Source organism: Typopeltis vanoorti, chromosome 7 (genome assembly GCF_054136105.1).
Source record: "Typopeltis vanoorti isolate ZY-2024b chromosome 7, IOZ_Tvanoo_1.0, whole genome shotgun sequence".
Lineage (NCBI taxonomy): Eukaryota > Metazoa > Arthropoda > Arachnida > Uropygi > Thelyphonidae > Typopeltis > Typopeltis vanoorti.
Window position 1 is genome coordinate 77356747 of NC_143555.1, and position 23991 is coordinate 77380737.

The 23991-nt window shown below is 37.9% G+C and overlaps 1 protein-coding gene across 2 annotated transcripts in view; it reads right to left on the reverse strand.

Moving 5' to 3' along the window:
* LOC150104795 (TBC1 domain family member 1-like) overlaps positions 1-23991 on the reverse strand; it is a 533214-nt gene that overhangs the window by 363095 nt on the left and 146128 nt on the right. For both annotated transcript variants that reach the window (XM_090395359.1, XM_090395357.1), the window contains exon 2: positions 15598-15750. In XM_090395359.1, coding sequence (XP_090251485.1) covers positions 15598-15750 — 153 coding nt within the window. The remainder of the gene's footprint in view (positions 1-15597; positions 15751-23991) is intronic.

Sequence of the window (23991 nt, forward strand, 5' to 3'; positions counted from 1 at the left end):
GGTTCTCAAAAATATGTCCCTCTGTCATCCATGATAAAAATGCAGATTATGTTCAATGGCTTAAATTAAAAACTACAGCTTCTCATTCAGCTTACACAACAGTTAGAAACATTTGTAAAAAAAAAAAAAAAAAAAGTTGTCAACGATTCCAAGTGCCTAGGTAGTGCAACTGGAAGAATGATGGTATATTGTGTATTGTGCCCTTCAATTGGAAAAGGCCTAAGTTCAACTCTCGTCATTATGAGAGGAATCTTTGTAAGTTAGCTGAGCTCATATGGAGATAGCAGAGTTTTTTTCTTCCAGAAACTCAAGTTTTTCATCCTGTGTACTAAATCAGCCTTCAGAACACATGCAATTCACAGACAAAAAAAAAGTACTGTTGTGATGGTGATATGCAGCAGATGGCATTGATGTAGTTGTGAGAAGCAGGAGAATGAAATAGTAGGGGGGGGGATGGTTAGATGTGTGTAGTGGAGTGGAGTAGAGTACCCTTCTGCGATGAGTCCTTAGACTCCTTGGAAGTGTCATGCAATAATGATGATAAATAATAATTCCAAAGCAGATTTTGTAAAAATGAAATGCAATAAACTTGCCTCCTGCTCAACTGGCAGTCAAGCCTTTTGGTCCTTGCTAAGGCTGTTGGGCATAACTTCTGCCTCTCCATGTTGCCACCTCTCTTGCATTCTGACGACATTATGGCAACCTCACCCAAGGAAAATGCAGACCTCTTAGCATCAGTTTTTACCTCCAACTCCTGCCTGGATGACCAAACCAAATCACCTCCCATACTTCCACAAACTGCCCACTGCATGTCTCCTCTGAACTTTGGCCAAAAAGACATAGAAAAGTCATTATTAATCTTCATGATAATAAGGCTCCTGGTCCAGATGGTATTCCTCCAGTTGAGCTCAATACTTGTGCTATGGAATTGACACCCATCCTGTATCATCTATATAAACTTTCATATTATACTGGCATCTACCCAACAGCATGGAAGCAAGCCCACATCGAACCTGTACCCTTAAAACGGAAACAAAAGTCAGCCATCTAACTATCGTCCCATTGCTCCTCAGTTCTTTCAAAAGTGATGGAGAAAGTTATCAACAACTAGCTTCTTCATAAGAAAGATTCCAGTAATTGGACCGCATGTTTATTAAGATAAATAACAATAAAAAACAAACCCGACAAGTTTCGTAAGTCGTTTAACTTACATCTTCAGTGGCTAAAGGTAACTAAAAGTTTAAACACAAGAAATGAGAAATTACTCAAAATAGTTCATTCTATGCAGTTGTGGCCGCCTAACTGTTCATTAAATTAAATATTCGAATGCAGATTCAGTGCAATGCTAAGTTTGAAGAATGCTGGATGCTGTCATGTTCTGTTGTTCGCGCTCACATTGTCCAAGGTCTGACTTGGGTATATTTTTTATCAATCTAAAACTAGCTTCTTCATTATCTGAAGACTCATCAGTTAATTAGCAATCTCCAACATGGATTCTGCCATTCTCGTTCTACAACTGACCTCCTAGCTAATCTCACCTACCTTTGGAAAGATTTGGAGAAACTCATGTTATCGTTTTGATATTTCCAAGGCATTTAATTGTGTTTAGCAAAGGTCTTCTAAAAACTGTCATCTTACAGCTTCCCTTTTACACTCTGTGATTGAATTGTCAGCTTTTTCACTGTTTATTTATCGTGTGCCATGGTGGATGGCCTCCTCTCTTCAGATTGCTCCATCAACACTGGAATGCCTCAGGGTTCTGTGCTCTCTTCCTCCTTTACAGCAATGACCTGCTTTCTCTGATTTCAAATCCTATTCACAGATTTGCTGACAGTACTCTTCATTGTTCAATAAACCCTGCAGTACCCTAATGTTAGATGCTGCTTCAAGATCTTCCATAACCAACTTGAATACTGACCTCCTCAACATCCCGAAATGGGGCAAAGTCAACTTAGTAAATTTTGATGCCAAAAAAATTCAAGCCTGCCTTATTACCTGCAAGAAAAATCCTACCTCATCTCCTCTCATTTTTGATAATGTTTCATTTCACAATCAACTTTCTCTTCTTGGATTGCCTTTCACATCCAGTTTATCCTGGCACAGACATATTACTCGCATAGCCTCCTTAGCCTCTAAAAAGCTTGGTGTTCTTTCCTCCCAACTCCTAACACACTATAAGTCTCAGATGCATCCAACTTTGGAGTACTGTTCCCACATTTGGGATAGAGACCTCTCTAAGAATTCTTGAAGATATTCAGAAGAGGACAATCCACTTAACAGATGACCCTTCCCTCACTATCACAGCCAATCTGTTTCAGCTCTATGCGTTTTCTATAGGCACTTCTCTTCTGAATTGATTACTACCATTCTTTCATTTTCTTCTAACAATAGAAGAACTAGAGCAGCCAATGGCCAACACCCATATACTGTCCAGCTTCAGGGCAGATCCGAGAGTATCTGATGCCCCATAGGCAAAGAAAATTTAGGTGCCCCTATACATCATCTCTCTATATATATTTTGTCATACTCACACAAGTATATGTACACCTACACATGTGAATATTTATAAAAATAATATCATTATGAACATTAAAAAAATTTATTAATCAAACCAATACAGTTGTATACATATATGATTACTACTAATATCTCTATAGCAAGAAAATTATTACATCTTAAATACAAAAATTATGAAAAATTAATCTTTCGGGCTTTTGCTCTGGCAAAGTTTTGAATTAATTCATCTATATTGATTGTAGATGCAATTTCATGCTCTATAGATATTATTGCTAGACCAGTAAGTTTTTCCTGAGCCATCATAGAGTAAGTTTTTGTAAGTTTTAATTTCGAGAAACTCCTTTCTGAACTTGCTATCGATACTGGCAATGTCGAAAAAATTCTCAGAGCAATAAACATATTTGGAACACTATTTTCTAAATTATTTTCACATATGTATGACAGGACATCTAATGAGGAAGTATTTTCTGGAATTTACCTTGCTATTATTTGTTATTCACTACATAAATCTGTTCCGTCAAAATCTTTATCTTTTATTCTTTGAAGATGTTCATTCATTATTGGATCAAACTTGGCTAGAAATTCGACAAATTTCAAAACATGTCCGTTTCCATATGAAAACAATGTCTCATTTGTTTTTCTCGAAATGATAAATTTTAAATAGCTAACGTCTGAACTAAAGCAAATTCTAATCCTTGCACCCAACGTTTCTCCTCTTTTCTAATAACTAGTTCTCTTCATCAATGGTTTTCTTTTCTTTTATTCGAATTTCTAATTCTTTCCACTTATGGTAATTTTCAATGTGTCTTTGACTTGAACTGAATTAACAAGACGATTCTGCGAGAAAATTAATGACATAATCCCCAACTTCTCAGACCTCAGAGAGCTTGCAAAAACAGGGCTTAATCTAAAAATCAACAGAATTAAGTCTATAAGGGATGAAGATAAGAAGCGAGAACAGTCTGTTAGTCACGACCACTGATTGTTAGTTTGAGGGATACCCTGGAACTTCCCCGCTCATCTTGGGATAGATACCAGAAGGAGGAAAAATCTCTGCACTTGAGATTAAGTATACAAATAGGGAAGTGGAAGAAATAGAGAAAGGCAAAAATAATGTAGGATCATCAGCGAGCACCAGGACGGCTTGACTTATTTCATTTTTTTTTTTTATTATTAATCAACGTTTTACTAATTTTTTTCAAAGGTTGTAATTTTTCCCCGAACTATTTGGCAAAATCTGGCACCCCCTAGGCTCGCCTAATGGTAAAACCGGCCCTGTCCAGCTGCAAACATATCAAACTAACAAATCATCAGCTTCCTTCATTCCATCCACCTCTATTCTTCAGAACAATCTCCCCCCACACTGTTTTTCCCATGAATACAACCTCCCACTCTTTAAGAAACATATCAACAGGCTACATTTTTCTCTTAATCACTTGCCTATACATGGTACTGTAGTGTTATAGGTCTTGTGATCTTTCGTGTGTAGGACCAACATAAAAAAAAATCACTTCTTTCACTTTGGTCTATTCCAGGAACTATTCAACAATTAAGAATATGTGCACAGTTACCAAAATTTGTATGGTATATCCATATAGTACACCAGTTATAAAAGTGATCAATTTTATGATAATGTGTAAATTAAAATCATTATGTCTTTTTGCTCATTACAACCATGATCTTGTTATTTCCATGCTTGTTACAACAAAGTTTGACTGTACCTACAGTAAAAGAGCTACAGCTACTCAACATCCTTTTTACAGTTGAAGTGCTGACTCACCAAACCTGCAAATCCCAATCCTCTTTCTACTGACATTAGTTTTGTGAAACAGCTTTCCCAATTACTTTCTCTTGACCCTTGACTACATGGTTTACGGAAAAGTTGCCCCTAGCACATTTTGCCCCCTGTAGATAACGAGTAGGTTACAAAAATGTAAATACAGTCAACTCTCGATAATGCGAATTTTTAATGAAGTCCCAGCCCCTTTAGTGGAGATTCAATGTTAAACTCTCTCGATTACTCGAACCGAACTTCCAATAACTTTAAGTTTTCTGAACAAATTTTTAAAATTACATTCGTGTACAAATTGTCACGTAGCTTTTAAACTAATTTCTCCCCTTTTGTATGTCTTCAGGGTTCTCTTTCCATTGTGAAAGTATTAACTGGAACTGTTAATCCTTTCATGGAAAGAATACATACTCGACCACACGAGGGCGATAGTCACGTGGTTAGTGATGGACATGGGGGGAGAGGGGGAGGAACAGTGGAAAGCACCCATTTGCTGTTTTCTCCGCCTCATTATTGGTGGTATATCGTGTGAACAAGCTGAGCATTGCAGGCACTGCAATATCTACATATTATTTTTGCATCTTGATTGATTAATCCTGTGTGTACAATGGCAAAAAGCGTTCCGTCAATAAGAGGCAAAAGAAAATTGGTAGATGATGACAACCATATTTATGTGTTTTCAAAGAGAATTGTAGATGAACAACATGGAATCTGGGTTTGTGAAAAACGTTCCACCTGCAAAGGGTGTCTTTGGACTTTGGAAGGTCCAGTTGTGAAAGTCGTAACTAAACATAACCATGCAGCTCAAGCTGCAAGGTCAGAAGCATTGCAAATGATTGGTCAAATACAGCAACATGCAACAACCACAAACGAACAGCCACAGCAAATTGTTGCATCAGTAATTGCAGAGGCTCATGCCAATGTCGCGGCATTACTTCCTAAAAAGGATTCACTTAAACGAACCATTTGTCGTGTTCGATGCAACAATGGTACTCCTGCTTTACCGATCACTCTCCAGAACCTAGTAATTCCACAAAATTATCAAGAAATTATTATCGATGGCAATGTACAACAGTTTTTGATGTATGATTCTCAGGATGAACTGCTCCCAGATAGCATGCTTATTTTTTCCACTAGTAAGAATCTTCAGTTATTGGCGCATAGCCAGGAGTGGTTTTCTGATGCAACTTTTAGCACAGTACCCACGCATTTCCAGCAGCTTTATACAATTCATGTGGTTCAATTCAATGCAGTTATTCCAGTGGTCTACACGCTTCTGCCAAACAAAACTCATGCCACATACGTCAAGTTGCTTCAAGAAGTTAAAAATCTACAACCAGGTCTCCAACCCCAGCGACTTATGACAGATTTCGAACAAAGTACCATGCAAGCCTTCCAACAAGAATTTCCTAGTATTGTAAATACCGGTTGTTGTTTTTTTCATCTTTCCCAAAGCGTTTGGTGAAAGGTACAGAATGAAGGTTTAAAAGCCCGATACGAACAAGACCATGAATTTGCTCGTTGGATTCAAATGATTCCGGCATTGGCATTTATTCCTCCTGCTAATGTTATTCAAGCATTTGAAGATTTAGTTGAAGCTGATGACCTCCCCATTGAAGCTATGGTGATTGCAAACTACTTTGAAGATACATATATTGGAAGAAGAAAACAGAGAGGCCGGCAATTACCCAATTTTGGCATCGAATTGTGGAATGTTTACATACGAACACTGAATGATCAGCAACGTACCAACAACGGCATGGCACAGGGGATTTCAGGAAACTTGTGCTACTTTATTCCCCAAATATCTGCTGATTCATTGATTCTTCAAAGAAACAACAAAAGCTGCACGATTTTGAAATTACACAACTAATTGCCAGTAATTCAGGCAATCAAAGAAACAAGAAGTATGCTGCAATTTCTGCTAGAATCAAAACAATAGTCCAAGATTTTCAAAATCATAATGTAATTGATTACCTTAGAGCAGTGGTTCTTAACCTTTTCAAAGTCACGGAACACTTTTGATTATAAGAAAAATTTTGGGAATACCAAGAGCATTAGGGTCATAAAACAATAAACTTATGCATGGATTTGCCTTTTATAAAAATGGAATTTATTTTAATGCGATACTTGAGCTTGTCAGCAATATCTTATCTAATAGCTACCCTCATCTCTTTGTCCATATTAGTAAGGCTTTCAAGGTTTTTAGTTTTTATATTAGTTAATATTGAGAAACCAAGCTCACACAAATATGATGTTGAGAACTGTAACAAAATTTTCGTTGCCCTTATGGAAAGAGAGCTGGGTATTTGGATTGACAAAAATCCTCAAGAGTTATTTCAGAGAATTTCATTTCTAGAATACGATCCATTGACAAGGTAACTAATTTTTCTTCTTCTTGTAACGAAAATTCACAACTTGATGTATTTACTGTGCCAAATGAATTTTGTATGCAGTCATAATTGTGTGTATTTAAGGAAGGAAAGTAACTTGAAAATTTTCTTCCAATTTTGTTAATTGTTCTGTTATAACAAAAATAATTCCCTCGACATTTATATTCAAAGTAGCCAATTATACTAAGAACTGTCATGACACAGTTCTGAGTATTATTTCACCAGCGGAACACTTGTAACCAGTTTGTGGAACACAAACATTCCCGGGAAACAACGGTTAAGAACCGCTGCCTTAGAAGCATTGCATACAACAATGTGCATTTATTCTATTAAAACAAAATAAATTAGAATTATTAAAAAATTAGGTGTATTATTTACATTTTTGTAGCTTACTCATTATCTACAGGGGGCAAAATGTGCCGGGGGAAAGATGTGCTGGGGGCAACTTCTCTGGATCCCTGCCTACACAGCATTAATTTCCTATAAGCTTTTGTAGCATTTTATGTGCAAAAGTGATTACCTATATATATATACAGGGTGTTCGGGATAAATTTGACATATTTATAATTAATTATATTTTTCCGTAAGTTACATGTATTAACACGCACTTCTCTTCATTTAAAAGTTTGGACCCTTCTTCATTCATATACAAGATGTCAGAAAGGATGGATAGCTGGAACCCACCTGAATCATGGAAGAGAATAACTTGTATCATGATGATTCGTGCCCGCCATCAAAATAAGGATATTACGACTGCTGCCCAATGCTCCCTGAATACAGTAAAAACAATCAGGCATGAACTAGAGACTTGCAATGGTGACTACGAGGATGTAGCAAGAAGAAAGATCCCTAGCAGACGATCTGATTGCGTTCGTACAGCAGAATTCCTCGCAAATCTGCAGGAACAGGTGTTGAAGAACCCTGGCATTGGAATTCGGGCTTTGTTCGTGGAGTTGCTAACTGTAGTCAAGCCCTGGATAACAAGGGTAGCCAATGGTAGGCCGTATGTATGGCAGCAGGATTCGGCCCCTTGCCACACCTCTGGGAAAAGTCAAAAATGGTTGTCTGAAAATTTCTACGACTTCACCAGTCCAAATGTTTGGCCTCCAAACTCCCCAGACCTTAACCCCATGGATTATTTTGTATGGGGTGCAGTTGAAAAAGACACCAATCGCACTTCCAGTAATACAAAAGCCCAGTTAATGGATAAAATTAAAACAGTTTTTGCGGCCCTTCCCAGGGAGACTGTAGCATCAGCATGTTCGAGGTTCCGAAGCAGAATTGAAGCTGTGATCGATGCTAATGGTGGTTATTTTGAGTAAATCTTGTTGATAGTATCGTAATTAACTCTGCCTGTAATGTTTTTTTGTCAATTCATTAAATTTAATAGATACAAAGAAGATTTTCTTTTTCCTTACGAAACTGTCAAATTTATCCCGAACACCCTGTATAACTACTTCACAACGTCGCACTGATATGATCGCCGGCTTGTCGAGAGCTCCTGAAAAGATTAGTAGTATTTTATGTTATCATTGGCGATTTTACTAGAATTTTACATAGTATTGTTTGCTTTTTGTTTCTTGGTGTGTCTGTGCAATTTTTGTGTGTTTTCTGTGTTATTTTAATTATTATTTTTAAGATAAGATAGTGTACATATGGCACCGATAAAAAAAAAACAATGACGGCCAGATCGCCATGTTTGTTTAAGAGTTTCGATATAAAAGAGTTTATGCAACGTGCTGTCTGTGAGATGTATGCTTTGCGAAGAGCGGTGGGAGTCTGGTTAGATGGCGATAGTGGAGTTAATATGTGCAGAAAGTGTAAGGAGAATGAGGATCTCAAGCGTGTTTCGGGTGGCGAGAGTGATATTGTTAAAGATAGAATATAGAAAATAGCGATGTGATAAGGAATTGCGAGGAAGTACCAGATAGGTGTGAGAGTGTCGTTGAAAGTGTAAATGAAGGTAGAAATACAGAACGAATGGATGATTTGATGGATAATGAAAATGGTGAGAGAGAGATGCAAGTAGTGAAATCGCACGGTTGAACGGAGCAATACACAGAGCAAAGCAGCAACGGGAGCATATGGAAAAATGTGTGCTGAATGTACCGACTAATAAACGGCAAAAGTCTGTTACGAAAAATAACAGAATGTTCGTAAACGTAAATAAATTGAAGGAGCGAGTGCTGTATGGAGATTCGCTATTAAGAGGTGTGATACTTGAGAGTTTGACGAAATCGTACCAGCCAGATGCGAACATAAGACCGTCAGAAAATCTATTCGAGTGACAGAAATGCAAAAACAGAGGGTGAAAGAGATGATAATCATGGCAGGAACAAATGATTTGAAAGAAGACAAAATGGAAATGATAGAGGATGTGAGGGAATTACTTGAGGTAGCAAAAGAGAAGAGTGAGAGAGTTAGGATGGTGAGTATTATTCTGCAGTATTTAGTGGTGTTTAGAAGGAGGGCCATAATTGCCAATGACTTTATGCATGGGGAGTGGTGTGGAATTTGTGGATGTGTGGAATGAGTTCGATGGGCAAAAGGATTTATATAAGATGGATGGGGTACATTTGAATGGATTTGGTGTACGGAAGCTTGAAAAAGTGCTGATGAATGAAGTGGAAGTGGATATACAGACTCAGGGAAACTAGATTTATTAAGGGAGGGGGAGGGTAGATATGCAGACTTTACGGATGCAGTTGAGTGTACAAATGAGTATAATATGCCCGAGCGAGTACGAAGGACAACAAATCAGAATGGGATAGTTAGTATAAGGCATCAAAGCAGGGATGGGACTAATGGGCTCCTGCAATTCATGTACACTAATGCCAGGAGTATTAGGAACAAGAGGGAAGAGTTTTTGACCTTGGTTGGCACTTCCAGGACACAGGTTGTTGGTATTAGTGAAACATGGCTGACAGAAGATGATAAAGCTAGTGGTATTGAATGCGACGGATATAGCGTGTTCAGGAGTGACAGGGAGAATAAAAAGGGGGAGGGAGGAGTGTTATTGATGATAGCTGATGAGTTGCAGCCAAGGAGTATAGAAGTTGAACTGCAGGATAGAGAAAAGAGCACATTTGAGGCTATTTGGTGTGAGAGAGAGTCTAGCAGAACAAAATATACAATTCGGTGCTGCTATAGACCAATTGATGGAATAGATGGTGGGGATAGTATGCATAGGCAAACAGAAGAAATGAGTGGAAGGAGGGTAATTATTATGGGTGATTTCAATTATGGTAACATTGACTGAAAAGAGGAGAGGGCACATGGGAGGAAGGAATTGGATTTTATGTGTTATTAAGGGACAACTATCTGAGACAGCATGTAGTGGAAAATACCAAGGGGGGGGGGGGGCAGAGAGTGCTTGACCTAGTAATTGCATCTGAGAATGTGGCTGTAAGGAACATGACCATGTTGCCACCAATTGGTGAGATTGATCATAAAGTCATGACTTGGGAGGTGACTAAAGGAGTGGAATTTACAATTAAGACAGGGTACATGTGGAATTACCGGGCTGGTAAATATGACAAGCTCAGGAGTGTGTTGGCTCGGTGCCATGGCATGTAAAACTGCAAGGGCTGGATGTTGATAGTGCATGGGAGGTGGTTAAGAAGTGTTTGCAGGAGGCAATGGTTGACTGTATACCAAGAGTCCGAATAATAAATCAAGTAGGGGTTAAATGGATGAATAACACTATTAAGCTTGCGCTGCAAAAAAAGAAACAATTGAGGAGGGAATTTAAGGAGAAAGGCGACCAGCAGGCACAGGAACAGTATAAAGCTCAGGCCAGGATGGTAACAAGGCTGGTAAGAAAAGCAGATTACGAAAGAACATTGGCCATGCAGGCTAAAGAGAATCCCAAACAGTTTTTTCAATATGTTGCAAGTAAAAGAAAAAATGTTCATGGCAGAATGATTTTAAAAAATGCTGAGGGCAGGGAGGTAACCGAATCAATCGACATAGTGAAATTACTGAGCAAGCACTTTGCAAGAGTATATCATCCATTGCAGGAATGGAAGAACCAACAGCTTATACTAGAATTGTGATGAATGAAGTAGAGGTAAATAGCCTATTACAGAACCTCAATGTCAATACATCTGTGGGATTGGATGGTATACCAGCTCGTGTCGTACGTGAAGCGGCTAAAGAATTGTCAGTGTCCTTGACCATTTTGTTTAATTTGAGCCTCGGGTCTGGGTCAGTCCCAAGGGGGTGGAAAGAGGAGAAAATAGTTCCGCTGCATAAAGGTGGTTCCAAGGCTGCTGTTGAAAATTACCAGCCAATCAGCATAACAGGAATCGTTATCAAGGTCTTGGAGAAAATAGTCAAGAGGAAAATACAAGATTGGATAGATGAAAATGGGATACTGTATTGGGGACAGCATGGTTTTGTGAAGGGTAGGTCATGCCTCAGTAACTTCCTCATGTATTATAACGCAGTGACGGCTAAACTGAATAAGGGTAATGGGTTTACAGTGATTCTACTAGACCTTGCTAAGGCCTTTGGCAGGATACCACATGGAATTCTAATCAGTAAATTACAGCATATGGGGTTGGATATAGGGTTGGTGAGATGGATAGGAGGGCAGTTGACAGAGAGATATCAGAGAGTGATTTATTCAGGAGTAGAGTCCACAAGACAGCCTGTGACTAGTGGTGTGCCACAAGGATTTGTTCTTGGACCACTGCTATTTATTTTGTTCATTAATAATACAGGAAAGGATCTGAGAGGAACAGTTCATCTGTTTACGGATGATGCAAAGTTGGGTAGGGCAATAGTGAATGCAGATGATGTCAATTTGCAGGATGATTTGGATAGATTGGAGGTCTGGGCTAAGGAGAATGGATGTCAATTTAATGTGGCAAAATGTAAGGTTATACATTTTGGGGTGAAAAGATTAGCTGCAGTTTACTACATTGGTGGAACTGTACTCCAGAAAATTGATGAGGCACGAGATTTAGGAGTGTAGGTGGATAAGGAGTTGAAGTTTAGGGGGCACATTGCAAAAGTGGCCAAATCAACTCATCAAATCACTTGGTTGCTGAAGAATATGTTGACAAGCAGGTTATTGTTCCTCTGTATCGAGCCTTGATAAGATAAGACCCCATCTCGACTACTGTGCCCAGATTTGGCCACCTAGGTTTCTTCTTGATGGTAGGAGGTTGAGAGGATTCAAAGGCGAGTGACCAAGATGATACAGGTCTGTGGAATGAACCTTATGAGAACAGGTTGAGGATTTGTGGGTTGCAAAAATTGGTTGATAGGCAGAGGAGGGGAGATATGATTGAGACATTCAAATTACTGAAGGGTTTCTATAAAATTAATTCAGAAGATATTTTTGAGAACAGGGCTGGTTGTGGGAGGACTAGGGGACATCCATGGAAACTGGGCAAAAGTGTGGTTAGTAAGGGTGTTAGAGCTGGGTTCTTTACTTTTAGAGTGGTGAATGAGTGGAATGGGCTGCCAGAGTCTGTGGTGGATGCTGTGACAGTGAATGAGTTTAAGGCGAGGTATGATAGATACTGTATGAATGTCGAATAGTTGTGATGAACATGATTTGGGGCCTCTCTCGATGAGTCTAAGGACTCCCTGGAGTTGCCCGTAGTAATAATAATAATAATAATAATAATACTAGTAAAGAAGCAGTTGTGTATTAGGAACACTCAGATAAAAAAAAATATATATATATATATGACTGGATATATACATATATATATATATATCTCTCGCACAAAAAAATAATTAAACTGCTAATCAAATGCAAAGAAATTAAGCACAATGAAAATGAACAGTCAGAATGCTAATTGTGTAGTAAAATAAAAATTCAATTTCAACAAAACTTACACCGTAAATGCTAAGTAATCGACAAAAATGTTTTAATTTTTATGAAGATCATAAAATTGAATGTTTAACCTATTTTAAATAACCAAAATTAAAATAAACTGATTTTGCACAAAGAATGGGCATTATTGCCTACTATACAAAAAAGACAAAATTATTTTTAAAAATTAATGTATTAATTGATTATTATGGTCCTTAAGATACTTGTATCAAGTTGTGCATTTCTACACTCCTTTCCTCCTTCTGTTTCAAATTTTGAACACCACCTTCTTCACTCTGCTTTCATAAGCAAAATCCCACAAGCGAGATATCATTTTGGTTACCTTTTGTTGAATCTTTTCAACTGTCTCCTCCTCATCTCTATGGAACCCAAACAACTAGATTTAAGCATAATAGCCAAGGTGTGATCTTTTCAAGCCTTGTAAAGTGGAAAAATACTTCCTTATTTCCACAAGTTACTGCTAACTTCACGGTTGCAGTTATTAACGTAATGGCTTAAACCATGTTAGTGATGTGACCCCCCTAAACTTTAACTCACTACCTGCTATTATCCCCTAGGTTCTTCTAACTTCACAACTTCCCAACAATACTTAGCAATATCCTCCACCTAAAATGCCTTAAAATACCTTGCACTCAGCAACATTAACCACCATACTAGCCTTGACATGTATATATGTCCATTGAAATAATTATAACCTTTGGATATTACAGAAATAATATGGACATAAAGTATATTTTTGATATACTTTATCTGTGTGGCCATTTAGGTGGTTAAACTCGTATTCATTAGCATTTTTCTTTACAATTAGTCTGTTCAAGCCAGCCTGCAGGGATTCTTTATCAGCTATATTTTATATCATCCAACCCAACTTTGCATCACAAACAAATAACTTGATCGTACCCTCCAAAACCATCACCAATATCACTAATATACAAGTTTAAACAATAGCCCAAGTACAGAACCCAGTGATATCCTACTGATCATCATCTTCTTAGACTGACTACTTACTTGCATACATCACTTCCTGATACCTGTTTGTCAACCACTTTTCTATCTATGTTATGTATTTATTTTGCATATCCACTCCTTTAGCAACTTCTCATGCAGAATTTTTATTGGCAAATTCCAAAAGCACTGAAGTATCCATTTCCCTTATCCACCTTTGCTGACACTCTATTGTAAGAATATAAAGCAAATTGTTAAAAGACTTACATTTAATAAACCCATGCTCTCCTATACAAAGGATCAAAGTGCTATCTACCTCTGCATATGGATCCTGACTAGCCTTGCAATTACCATAATAGCTATTCCAGAAATACATACTACTTTGAAAAGTGCTCAATCAACCCAAAAAGTCCACCCTTGTATAATTGGCATAATCTTGTCCTCCTTTCATTCATTATGAATTGTGCTCGTGTTGAGACTTAAGTTAAACAGCCAGGTTAGGGACAATGCTAATTCTCTAGCATGCTGTTTAAGAAATCATACTGATAAGCCATTCCACCCACTGTGTGTGTGGCAAATTAATGCAGCCATAACTGTTGAGTTTAGAAGAGTGTATCATAATGAATGCTGATTCTAAAAATAGTCTCTCAGACCTATAGCAACTTCTATGCAGCACAGATGTCTTCTTCCAATTAATCCTGTATGAAGGAATATCCAGAGCATGGTCTGCTAGTCCCAACTTGTCTTAAAAATGACCATAAATGTAATTTTTTTTTGTTCTTATAAGAAAGAAGTTAATCGATCTATATACATGCCTGTCTAAAGCAGGCTAAACTGCAGGTACAAGGAACTTTATACTATCCAGGATGTGCAAGAGGATGAAGTTAATCCAAATGATCCTTATGAACTCTGCAACCCCCACATGCCTTCAAGGTGTATGGGTTGCAAAGTTTAGTTAACAAGGAGAAGAGAGGGGACATAACAGAAAATTGCAAGTTACTAAAGGGGTTCTATAAGACTGAACAAAAGAAATTTTTCAGTACATTGCAAGTAAGAAGAGAACAAGGGGTCATCCAGAAAGTTGTGTAAGAGTGTGGTTAGTAAGCATATACAGACTAGATTTTTGCTTTGAGAGTGATGAATGACTGGAATGGATTGCTAGAGGTAGTTACGAGCACCCTGACAATGGATGAGTTTAAGGAGAGGCATTGTGTGAATAATGGTAGCATAAGTCTCCCACAATGAATCTTTCGACTTTCTGGAGATACCCATATAATAATAATAATTCAAAGGATTTTTAGAAGGAAGTTTTGAAACCTAATAATGATAAACTCCCATAGCATCTGGAGGCAGGAAAAAAAAACATACAAATTCCTTTTAATAGCAACTTCTCTGTAGTTTCAGGAATCCTACTTCTAAAAGACTGCAAACTAGATGCACATCGTTATCACAAATCGGCTAAGGGTTAATAATCCAAAAAAAGTATGTTCTAAGAACTAAATATGGCATTTTTTCCTAACTACTTTAGGACTAATTTTTTTTATTATTATTATATTTTATGATGGGAGGGTGGGCAGAGAATGCATACGTATATGTAGGAAAGAATAATGAGTTCAGTTTTTGGAATTAATGCCAAGACAGGTTGTGTGACTATTCACACATTATATATGTGTCCGTTGGACACGTGTGTTCTACAAAAGGAAAAAAACTTTGGGGGGGGGGGGATTCTGTGTCCTCGACAGGATTCGAATCCAGGTCTGTCTAACTCAAAAGGTACATATTCTTTTAATTTCCACAGAAGTATCACAAGAGAGAGCGTTCACACTCCCATATGTGTGTGTGAAAGGGGGGGGGGGGATCTAGAAGAGCAGAAACTTTCACAGGTGTAAGACAGAGAGAGAGAGAGAGAGAGAGAGAGAGAGAGAGCATGAATGTGCATGCACGTGCGCACACATACACACACGTATGTGTGTGTGAAGGGAGGGAGGGGGGATCTAGAAGCAGAAAAACAGCTTAAAAATCATTCTCTAAGCATTAGTTCAGTTACAAAAAATATTTTAATAATAAATCAGAATAACTATTATTCATTTACAGATACTAACCTTAATTCTTCCTACATACATCACTTCAAACTGATTAGAATTTACAAACAAGGTATCCAGAGCTAAACCACTGGCTGTCCTACTCAAAGGAGCTCCAATTCCATGGACCATTTCTTTAGTCATTTCTCGCATTGTAGTGAACAGTTCCAATACCTAAACATGATAATAATTTTGTTAATTCATTAGAAAGAAAGAAAAGTCATGCATTACACAAAATATTGCAAATTATTCTACAACAAAACATTTGGCATATCCTTTATATTTCATATAAGACTTGTTGGCATGTGAAACAAAAAATATGTATATAATATTTTTTTTTTTTCCAAAATCTAAGTTTTCTGATGATTTTATTTTTGGCTGATCATTATCTTTTTAATCCGGAGTCGGAGACAAATTTTCCAATTGTCCACCCTTGGCAGTGACTGATAATATTAGTGGGTATTACTATGATTTAGCATAATCTTGACACATTATGCAAAATCCTACTTGCCAAAGACCCATTTTTTTTTTAATGACGACTCAAAATAGTGTTAGTTGATCTGGTGATAAAAGATGTTAATTGGATCAATGAATCCTTTTAGCTCTGATGGTAAAATACATCATGCTTAGGCATAAATATGTTTGAAAGTTTGGTATAATAAGATATTTGCAGAAATCCCAAACTTTTTTTTCGGGGAAAGGGGGGGGGGGGTCTTATTTGCTGTACATTCTAAATCCCACCAATATTTGGTGAAAGGCAAAAACCAACTTAATCTTTTTGGTACTGGAACTGTGACATATAGTATTGTATATTAACATGATTCACTAATGGGGATGTTGACTGCTGAAGACTCACATCCTGCTAAGGATGAAGACATTTCGGTCAGCTTGATCTATTTTCCATCATATCTGAGATGGAGTATATGGTTGCCCATATAAGAAAATGGATATTACAGGAAAATAGTCTCAAATGTTATTTTCCATCTTAAACTGCGAGGAAGAATGGGTGGGGAACAAATTGTTAAGCTGAAAAAAGTGAGCATTCAAGTGAGCACGTGGAAGGTGTTACCTCTGCTACTTGGGAGGAAAAGATGTGCTGAGTACGCATAATAACCTTGCTTCTAAGAAAGGGGATGGTATGAAGTGCAACATATCATGAAGGTCATACAGGGTTACATCACACATAGTAGACAGATGCATCATACCGTAATAAGTAATTAGAGGCATACGACAACTGCCTCAACATTAATACTGAATGTTGGAATGCAGTACGTTGGCCCATAAGAATGAAGGCTCTTCCATGAGTAAGTTCATTCCCAATCCATGTCCTTAGAAACAATCGAGATATATTGAAACATAAGATACTCACCATATTAGGAGAGAAAGACTGTTGCTGAGCACACAAAATAAACTTGCTTCTAATCAGAGTATTTAAATCTGCAATCACCATAAAAGGGGATAGTAAGAAGTACAATATAATATCATGAATATTGTGTCAATTAATGAGTGCTCACTTTGCTAAGATATAACAACCAGGTATATGTAACATGGTCAGGAATATGAGGGTGAAGAGCTGTTGCATAACCTGGATAGGAATTTATCAACAGGGGACAGATAGAATATTAGCACATTAAAGGAATGTTTAAGTTAAGGGATATTACATCCCATATAGTTTCTTAGCCGAATAAGAAACTCAAAGAGTTTCATGCCGAATATAGTAGAAACTATATAAAGTTCGGCGATTCCAAGCGTAAGCAAATACCTGGATAGTGCAGCACTGATCCCAAAGGGTAGTGCAAGCTGGGGCAACTCATGGTAGAAGTAGAGCAAGCTCCGATCACTATTCTTGATATTTGCCCATAATGTGAACTTAGCTCCTAGGAACTGTATTTTTGTTCACATTATGAGAAAAGGTCACTACCCAGACCAGTTTCGACCTTTATTGAGATCTCATCAGTGAGTAGCCAGACCTAGTTAATATCAAGTTTGTAGCGAACAGAACTTGTACCCCTTCTACGAGTATTGCCGTGAGGTGCTCTAATAAATTATTAGATATGTGAAGAGCCAAAGGCTTCAATTCGGCGACATATAACTTGTTTAAGTTAAGGGATATTACATCCCATATAGTTTCTTAGCCGAATAAGAAACTCAAAGAGTTTCATGCCGAATATAGTAGAAACTATATAAAGTTCGGCGATTCCAAGCGTAAGCAAATACCTGGATACTGCAGCACTGATCCCAAAGGGTAGTGCAAGCTGGGACAACTCGTGGTAGAAGTGGAGCAAGCTCCGATCACTATATGGGATGTAATATCCCTTAACTAGGGGTATGAAAAGGCTAAGAAACTATATGGGATGTAATATCCCTTAACTTAAACAAGTTATATGTCGCCGAATTGAAGCCTTTGGCTCTTCACATATCTAATAATTTATTAGAGCACCTCAAGGCAATACTCGTAGAAGGGGTACAAGTTCTGTTCGCTACAAACTTGATATTAACTAGGTCTGGCTACTCACTGATGAGACCTCAATAAAGGTCGAAACCGGTCTGGGTAGTGACCTTCTCTCATAATGTGAACAAAAATACAGTTCCTAGGAGCTAAGTTCACATTATGGGCAAATATCAAGAATAGTGATCGGAGCTTGCTCCACTTCTACCACGAGTTGCCCCAGCTTGCACTACCCTTTGGGATCAGTGCTGCAGTATCCAGGTATTTGCTTACACTTGGAATCGCCGAACTTTATATAGTTTCTACTATACTCGGCATGAAACTCTTTGAGTTTCTTATTCGGCTAAGAAACTATATGAGATGTAATATCCCTTAACTTAAACAAGTTATATGTCGCCGAATTGAAGCCTTTGGCTCTTCACATATCCATTAAAGGAATGTTCAACCAAATAGGCTAGGCCTTTCATATTATGTTGGGTCCATATACGAGAGGTTGGCTGGTCAACCTATAGTACATTAGCACTGTATATGGGTGGTGGGTTGGGAAAGGAGAAACTTGTTTACATTTGACTTAAACGCCAGTATGTTGTATTCCTTGGGAAATACGTCAGGGAAAGACTGTTCCACAGTACTGCAGTAGCAGGGAAGAATGAGGAGGAAAAGAAACTTGTTCTGTGGGTTACTTTAGATAGGACTGAAGTGAGTGAGACAGGGCAGGAGTTAGATGGCAGTGATTTGTCACCCTTTTTAGGAATGGGTTGAATATAGGCCAGTTTCCAGGCTTTGGGATATATACCAGTGGAGTAAGAGTGTATGTACAAATGGCATAGGATAGGAGTCAGTTCTGGTGCACAGACCTTCAGGACAATTGGAGGAATGCCGTCAGGGCCAGGAGACTTTTTTTTTGTGTCTAATTTAGACATCAGGTTTGTGATATCTTTTTGGCAAAAGGATACAGGGGGCATTGTATGTTGGGCAGTTGGAATGACTGGAGGGCATTTGCCATTGTCAGTTATGTGTGCATTGGAGACAAAGTGTGAAGCCAGGAGGTTAGCTTTTTCTGTGGGTGATGTTGCAATTGAGCCATCTGGGTATGACAGAGGTGGGAATAGTGTAGGGCAAAAGTTACGGCCAATTGCCTTGGCAAGAGACCGTTTGGACAGGCTGCAAGCTTCCTGCTTTTTGTCCATTCAAATTCTGTTTTAGAAGTATTGATAATTTTCTTGCATCTGTTTTGGGCTTCAGTATATTCATGTTTGTATAACTTGAGTCTCAGCAAAGGAATGAAACCACAGGAATGGAAGGTGTGTATGATAGATCCATTATTCAAGGAAGATGCAAAAACTGATGTGTCTAACTACCAACCTATCAAGTTGATAGGTTGGTAGTTAGATGCATCAGTTCAACCTAGATCTAGGGATCTTGGCATAATGGTAGATAGGAATTTGAAGTTCAAAGCTCATATAGCAAAAGTTGGAAATACAACTCATCTCTGGTGTGGTAGTGAAGATTTTAGAGAAGTTGGTAAGAACATGTATACAGAAATGGGTAGACAAATAAGCTATACTCTGCAAGGAGCAGAATGGGGTTTGAAAGTCATGTTTTAGCAATTACTGCATATTTTGTAACAATGGTCCAGCCGAGTTGAATAAAGAGAATGGATACACTATGATAATGTAGGATTTTACTAAGGTATTTGATAGCATACCAAATGAAAGGCTGTTGCATAAACTGGAGAATATGGGATTGGAATATAAACTCTTGACTTGAATCAGTGGATGGTTGAACACACAAATTTCAAGCAGTGGTATACTATGGATGTGAATCTACCAGATTTAAAGTGACCAGTTACCTATGTGAATCATGAATTTCACATAGGTGAAACTCATGGTTCAGTCCTTGGGCCATTGTTGTTCAATCTATACATTAATGACATTAGGAAGATTCTAACAGGAGATGTGCAATTGTTTGCCAATGATGCCAAGATCAGAGCAATCATTGATGCTACTGATATCCAGCACTTGCAAAATGATTTGAATAGGCTAGAAAGTTGGACAAATGAAAATGGCTGTCACTTTAATGTTAATAAGTGTAAAGTTATGCACTTTGGTGTGATGAGACTTCCAGCAGCATATTATATTAGCAGGTTATGCTACAAGAAACACATGAGGCTAGGAATCTAGGCATAATGGGGGATAGGAATTTGAAGTTCAATGCTCACATAGCAAAAGTTGGAAATACAACTCAGAGAATAATTGCGATGTTGAAGCGAACCTTGAGATGTAAGGATAGGAAGTCATTTTGCCTCTTTATAAGGCCTTGATGCACTCAAGGCCTTATAAGGCCTGTGCACAATAATCAAGTGTATCTTGATTATTGTGCACAGATTTGGTCTCTGAGTTCCAAGGGGATAAAGCTGTGGAATGGGAGCAAAGAAGAGTTACAAAGATTATATCTGGATTATGGGATTTAGATTATGAAGATATATTGCAAGTATGTGGATTACAAATCTGGTTAACAGGAGTGATACCACAGTATCATTGTAGTATCATTGTGGAAAGAGGGTTAATATGATAGAGGTCTATAAACTTCTGAATGAGTGTTACAGGATATCATCTGTTCAAAATTTTCATTATATGGAAGGTGGGGAGAGAACACAGGGAAATCCATGGAAGTTAAGTTTGTTTGCAGTCAAGAAAGGGGTAGGAACTAGGTTTTCTCTCACAGAGCAGTGAGTTGAATAGTTTGCCTTTAGGGGTAGTGAGTGCATCTGGTGTGAATGAATTTAAAGGAAGGTATGACAACTGGTTTGCGTGATGTATGTATGACCTCCCTTGATGAGTCCTTGACTCATTGGAGGTCTCAGGTAATAACAATAATAATGTTTCACATAGGTGTCTTGCAGATAAAAGCATTCTGTCTCATGTTTCTCAATAAGTCCTTGATATAATCATTGTTTTTGGCAGAATCCATGACATTTCAATTGTAGGAAGATGTTAATTATTCACGTTAAGCTGATTCATCTTGCTTAGTTTTGTTTTACTTTTGTTGTTAGTCTTGGATTTTTCCTTTTCGAGAAATGGTTTGCACTAGTATCTATCTTTTCCTGCGGAAAAGATAGATGCTGGTCCACTGACCCAATATTTTTGATCTCTTTTAAACCAGTTCTCCCTCCAAAAAACCATAGAGGTCACCTTCCCTGTTGGCAACTCAGTCCAATTATCTTGTACAAGTCTCCTCTCTCTCTCTCTCTCTCTCTCTCTCTCTCTCTCTCTCTCTCACAGAACACCCTGCCTCAAGCCACTCCTAACCTTGCATCCTCTGGCACTACAAAGGGGCCAAAGTAGATTGGCCTCTGAACTTTCACTTCTCCCTTCCATAGTAAGACTACTGCCTCAGTTCATCCAATCCTAATACCTGCTCTGAACAAGTCACAGAAATTATCCTCACCAATATGACCACCTCCATTTCCCATTCTACTCAGAATTCTTATCCATTTTCAAAGTCCTGGTTCAACAGAAAGTGTATCAGAGCAGTTGAAGAAAAAATGCAGCTTACTGCAGGTGGCTTGCATCAAGAAACTTCATACTATGCCTATACCAAAGCAGTCATCAGCAGATCCAAATCTAATTTCAAAAAGGCCAACAGCAGAAAACTTTACTTCTGTCCATATGGAAACCATGACTTCTGGTCCCTTGTTAAGGCTATTGGATGTAATTTTTGCTCACCTGCACTCCCACCTCTCATCCTGATGGCACCACTGTTATTTCACCCAAAGATAAAGCTAACCTCCTATAATCACTCTTTTCCTCAAACTCCTACATTAATCACAAAAACAAATTGCAGTCTATCATACCAAAATCCAAGTACCACATTCCTCCAGTAGTTTTTCAACAAAAAGACATCAGAAAATTGCTAAATAACTTGGATACTAAGAGGTCTCCTGGTCCTGAAGGCATCTCTCTCCATTTGTTCTCAAACATTGCACTCCATAGCTAACACCTATCCTGTATCATCTCCACAATCTATTATACATAACTAGTACTTATCCCAATGTGTGGAAGCAATCTCATATCCAGCCTATTCCAAAAAAGGTAGACAGAAGTATACTATCAAACTACTGGTCAATTGCCATCACCTTAGTCCTCACCAAAATAATGGAGAAAGTCATCAATAGCCAACTTTCTCCACTACTTAGAAGCCCATCAATTATTCAGTGACTACCAGAATAGATTCTGCAATTCAAGATCCAATGCTGACTTAGCTTACATCATCCACCACTAGACATGTGCAATGGAAAGGTTCAGAAAAACTCACTCATACTGTAGGGGACCGACTCATTTGACAAACCTTGCGGTACACAAATATCCCAAGAATCAAGTTCGTTTACTATCACCTTAAACACTGATCTATTTACTATCTTTCAAGGGTCAAGGACAATCTTTTCATGTGCAATACAACCATAACACAGTCTTGCATCTTCTCTCACAAAAGAAATCCTAGCTCACATCCCCCTTATCCTCAGTAATTCACAAATCACTAGACAAGATCAGATCTCTCTGCTTGGACTAACATTCACCTCCAGCCTCTTCTACACAAACACATCACAACAATAGCTTTCTCAGCATCCATAAAAAAGTAGGCATTCTCTTTTGTTCAAGATGCTATTTTGCACCTAACCAACTCTTAACAACATACAAATCCCAAATCCATCCATGCTTAGAATATTGCTCTTATGTTTGGGGTGGAGCACCTAAAACTTCTCTAAAAATTCTCGATGCTGTCCAGAGGAAAGTAATTTGGCTAATAGATAATCCCTCTTACAGACTTCAACCTCTATCTCACAGATGCAGTGTTTCAGCTCTGATAACCATCATTCCTCCATTTCCTATTGTATCTCTTCCTACAAGAGAAGCAGCTGCCCAGCACTCCTTTGCTGTGCAACTGTAAATACATTGAACCTGCTTTTCTACTTACTGTTTTTTTTTTTTTTTTTTTTTTTTTTTTTTTTTTTTTTTTATCTACCTTTGTCCTCTGGAACAGCCTAAAGCAAGAAGTATTTCCAAACATCCCCAATCTGCAACTCTTCAAAAAAAAAAAAAAAAAGTCAAACTTCTGACTCCTCATCTGCATCCTAGACACAACACTGATGTGCTCATAGGTAATTTGACCTCTTGTGTACAGGATCAAAATTAAAAAAAATTCCTACTGAAGGATCTCATTATGAAGCAGGATCATGTTTGGTCTCAGTTTAATTTACTCTGCTTTTCACTAGAAACACAGACTAATCATAGCATCCATGGATAATATAATTGAGAGCTTCTGACACTTTAGAATATATGTATATTTAACTTTTGTCTTCTTAGCATACGAGTCAGATAGCCTGGTTGGCTAAGTGGTTAGCGTATCTGCTCTCCAATCAAGAGGTCATAGGTTCAAATCCCACTGTGGGCATGGATGTCTGCAATTGTCTTTAACAGGGAGATGACTTTCATCATCCAGTGTGAGACCACCACCCTGCTTACTGCAAGTCTGAAGTAACTTGATAAAGTTTTGTTTGTTCTAGATAGACCAAAGTTTCCAGACTGTAAAAAATAAAAAATGAAAGTATAAAAATCAATTTTAAAAAACAGAAAAAACCTTAACCCATATATATATATAGGCATATATATATATATATATATTCCCATCTATTGTGAGTGGGAATCGCATTAAAAAAAAAAAAAAGTATTTTCCATTAAATCTTGTTGTGGAATACTGCCTCTTCACCTTTAATACAGAATCTTCTGATCTGACAATTTATCTTTTGAATCATTCTCATTCTTCCACCTAAGGAGGTTTTCCAGTAGAACAGCTAGATGTCCTCCCTGACAAGTAGCATATTTGGGTGTTTTGCATTTGCAATCTTTGACTTCATGCTCTTCACTGCAACATCTGGCACAGTTGGTAGAGCTACAACAGAATCT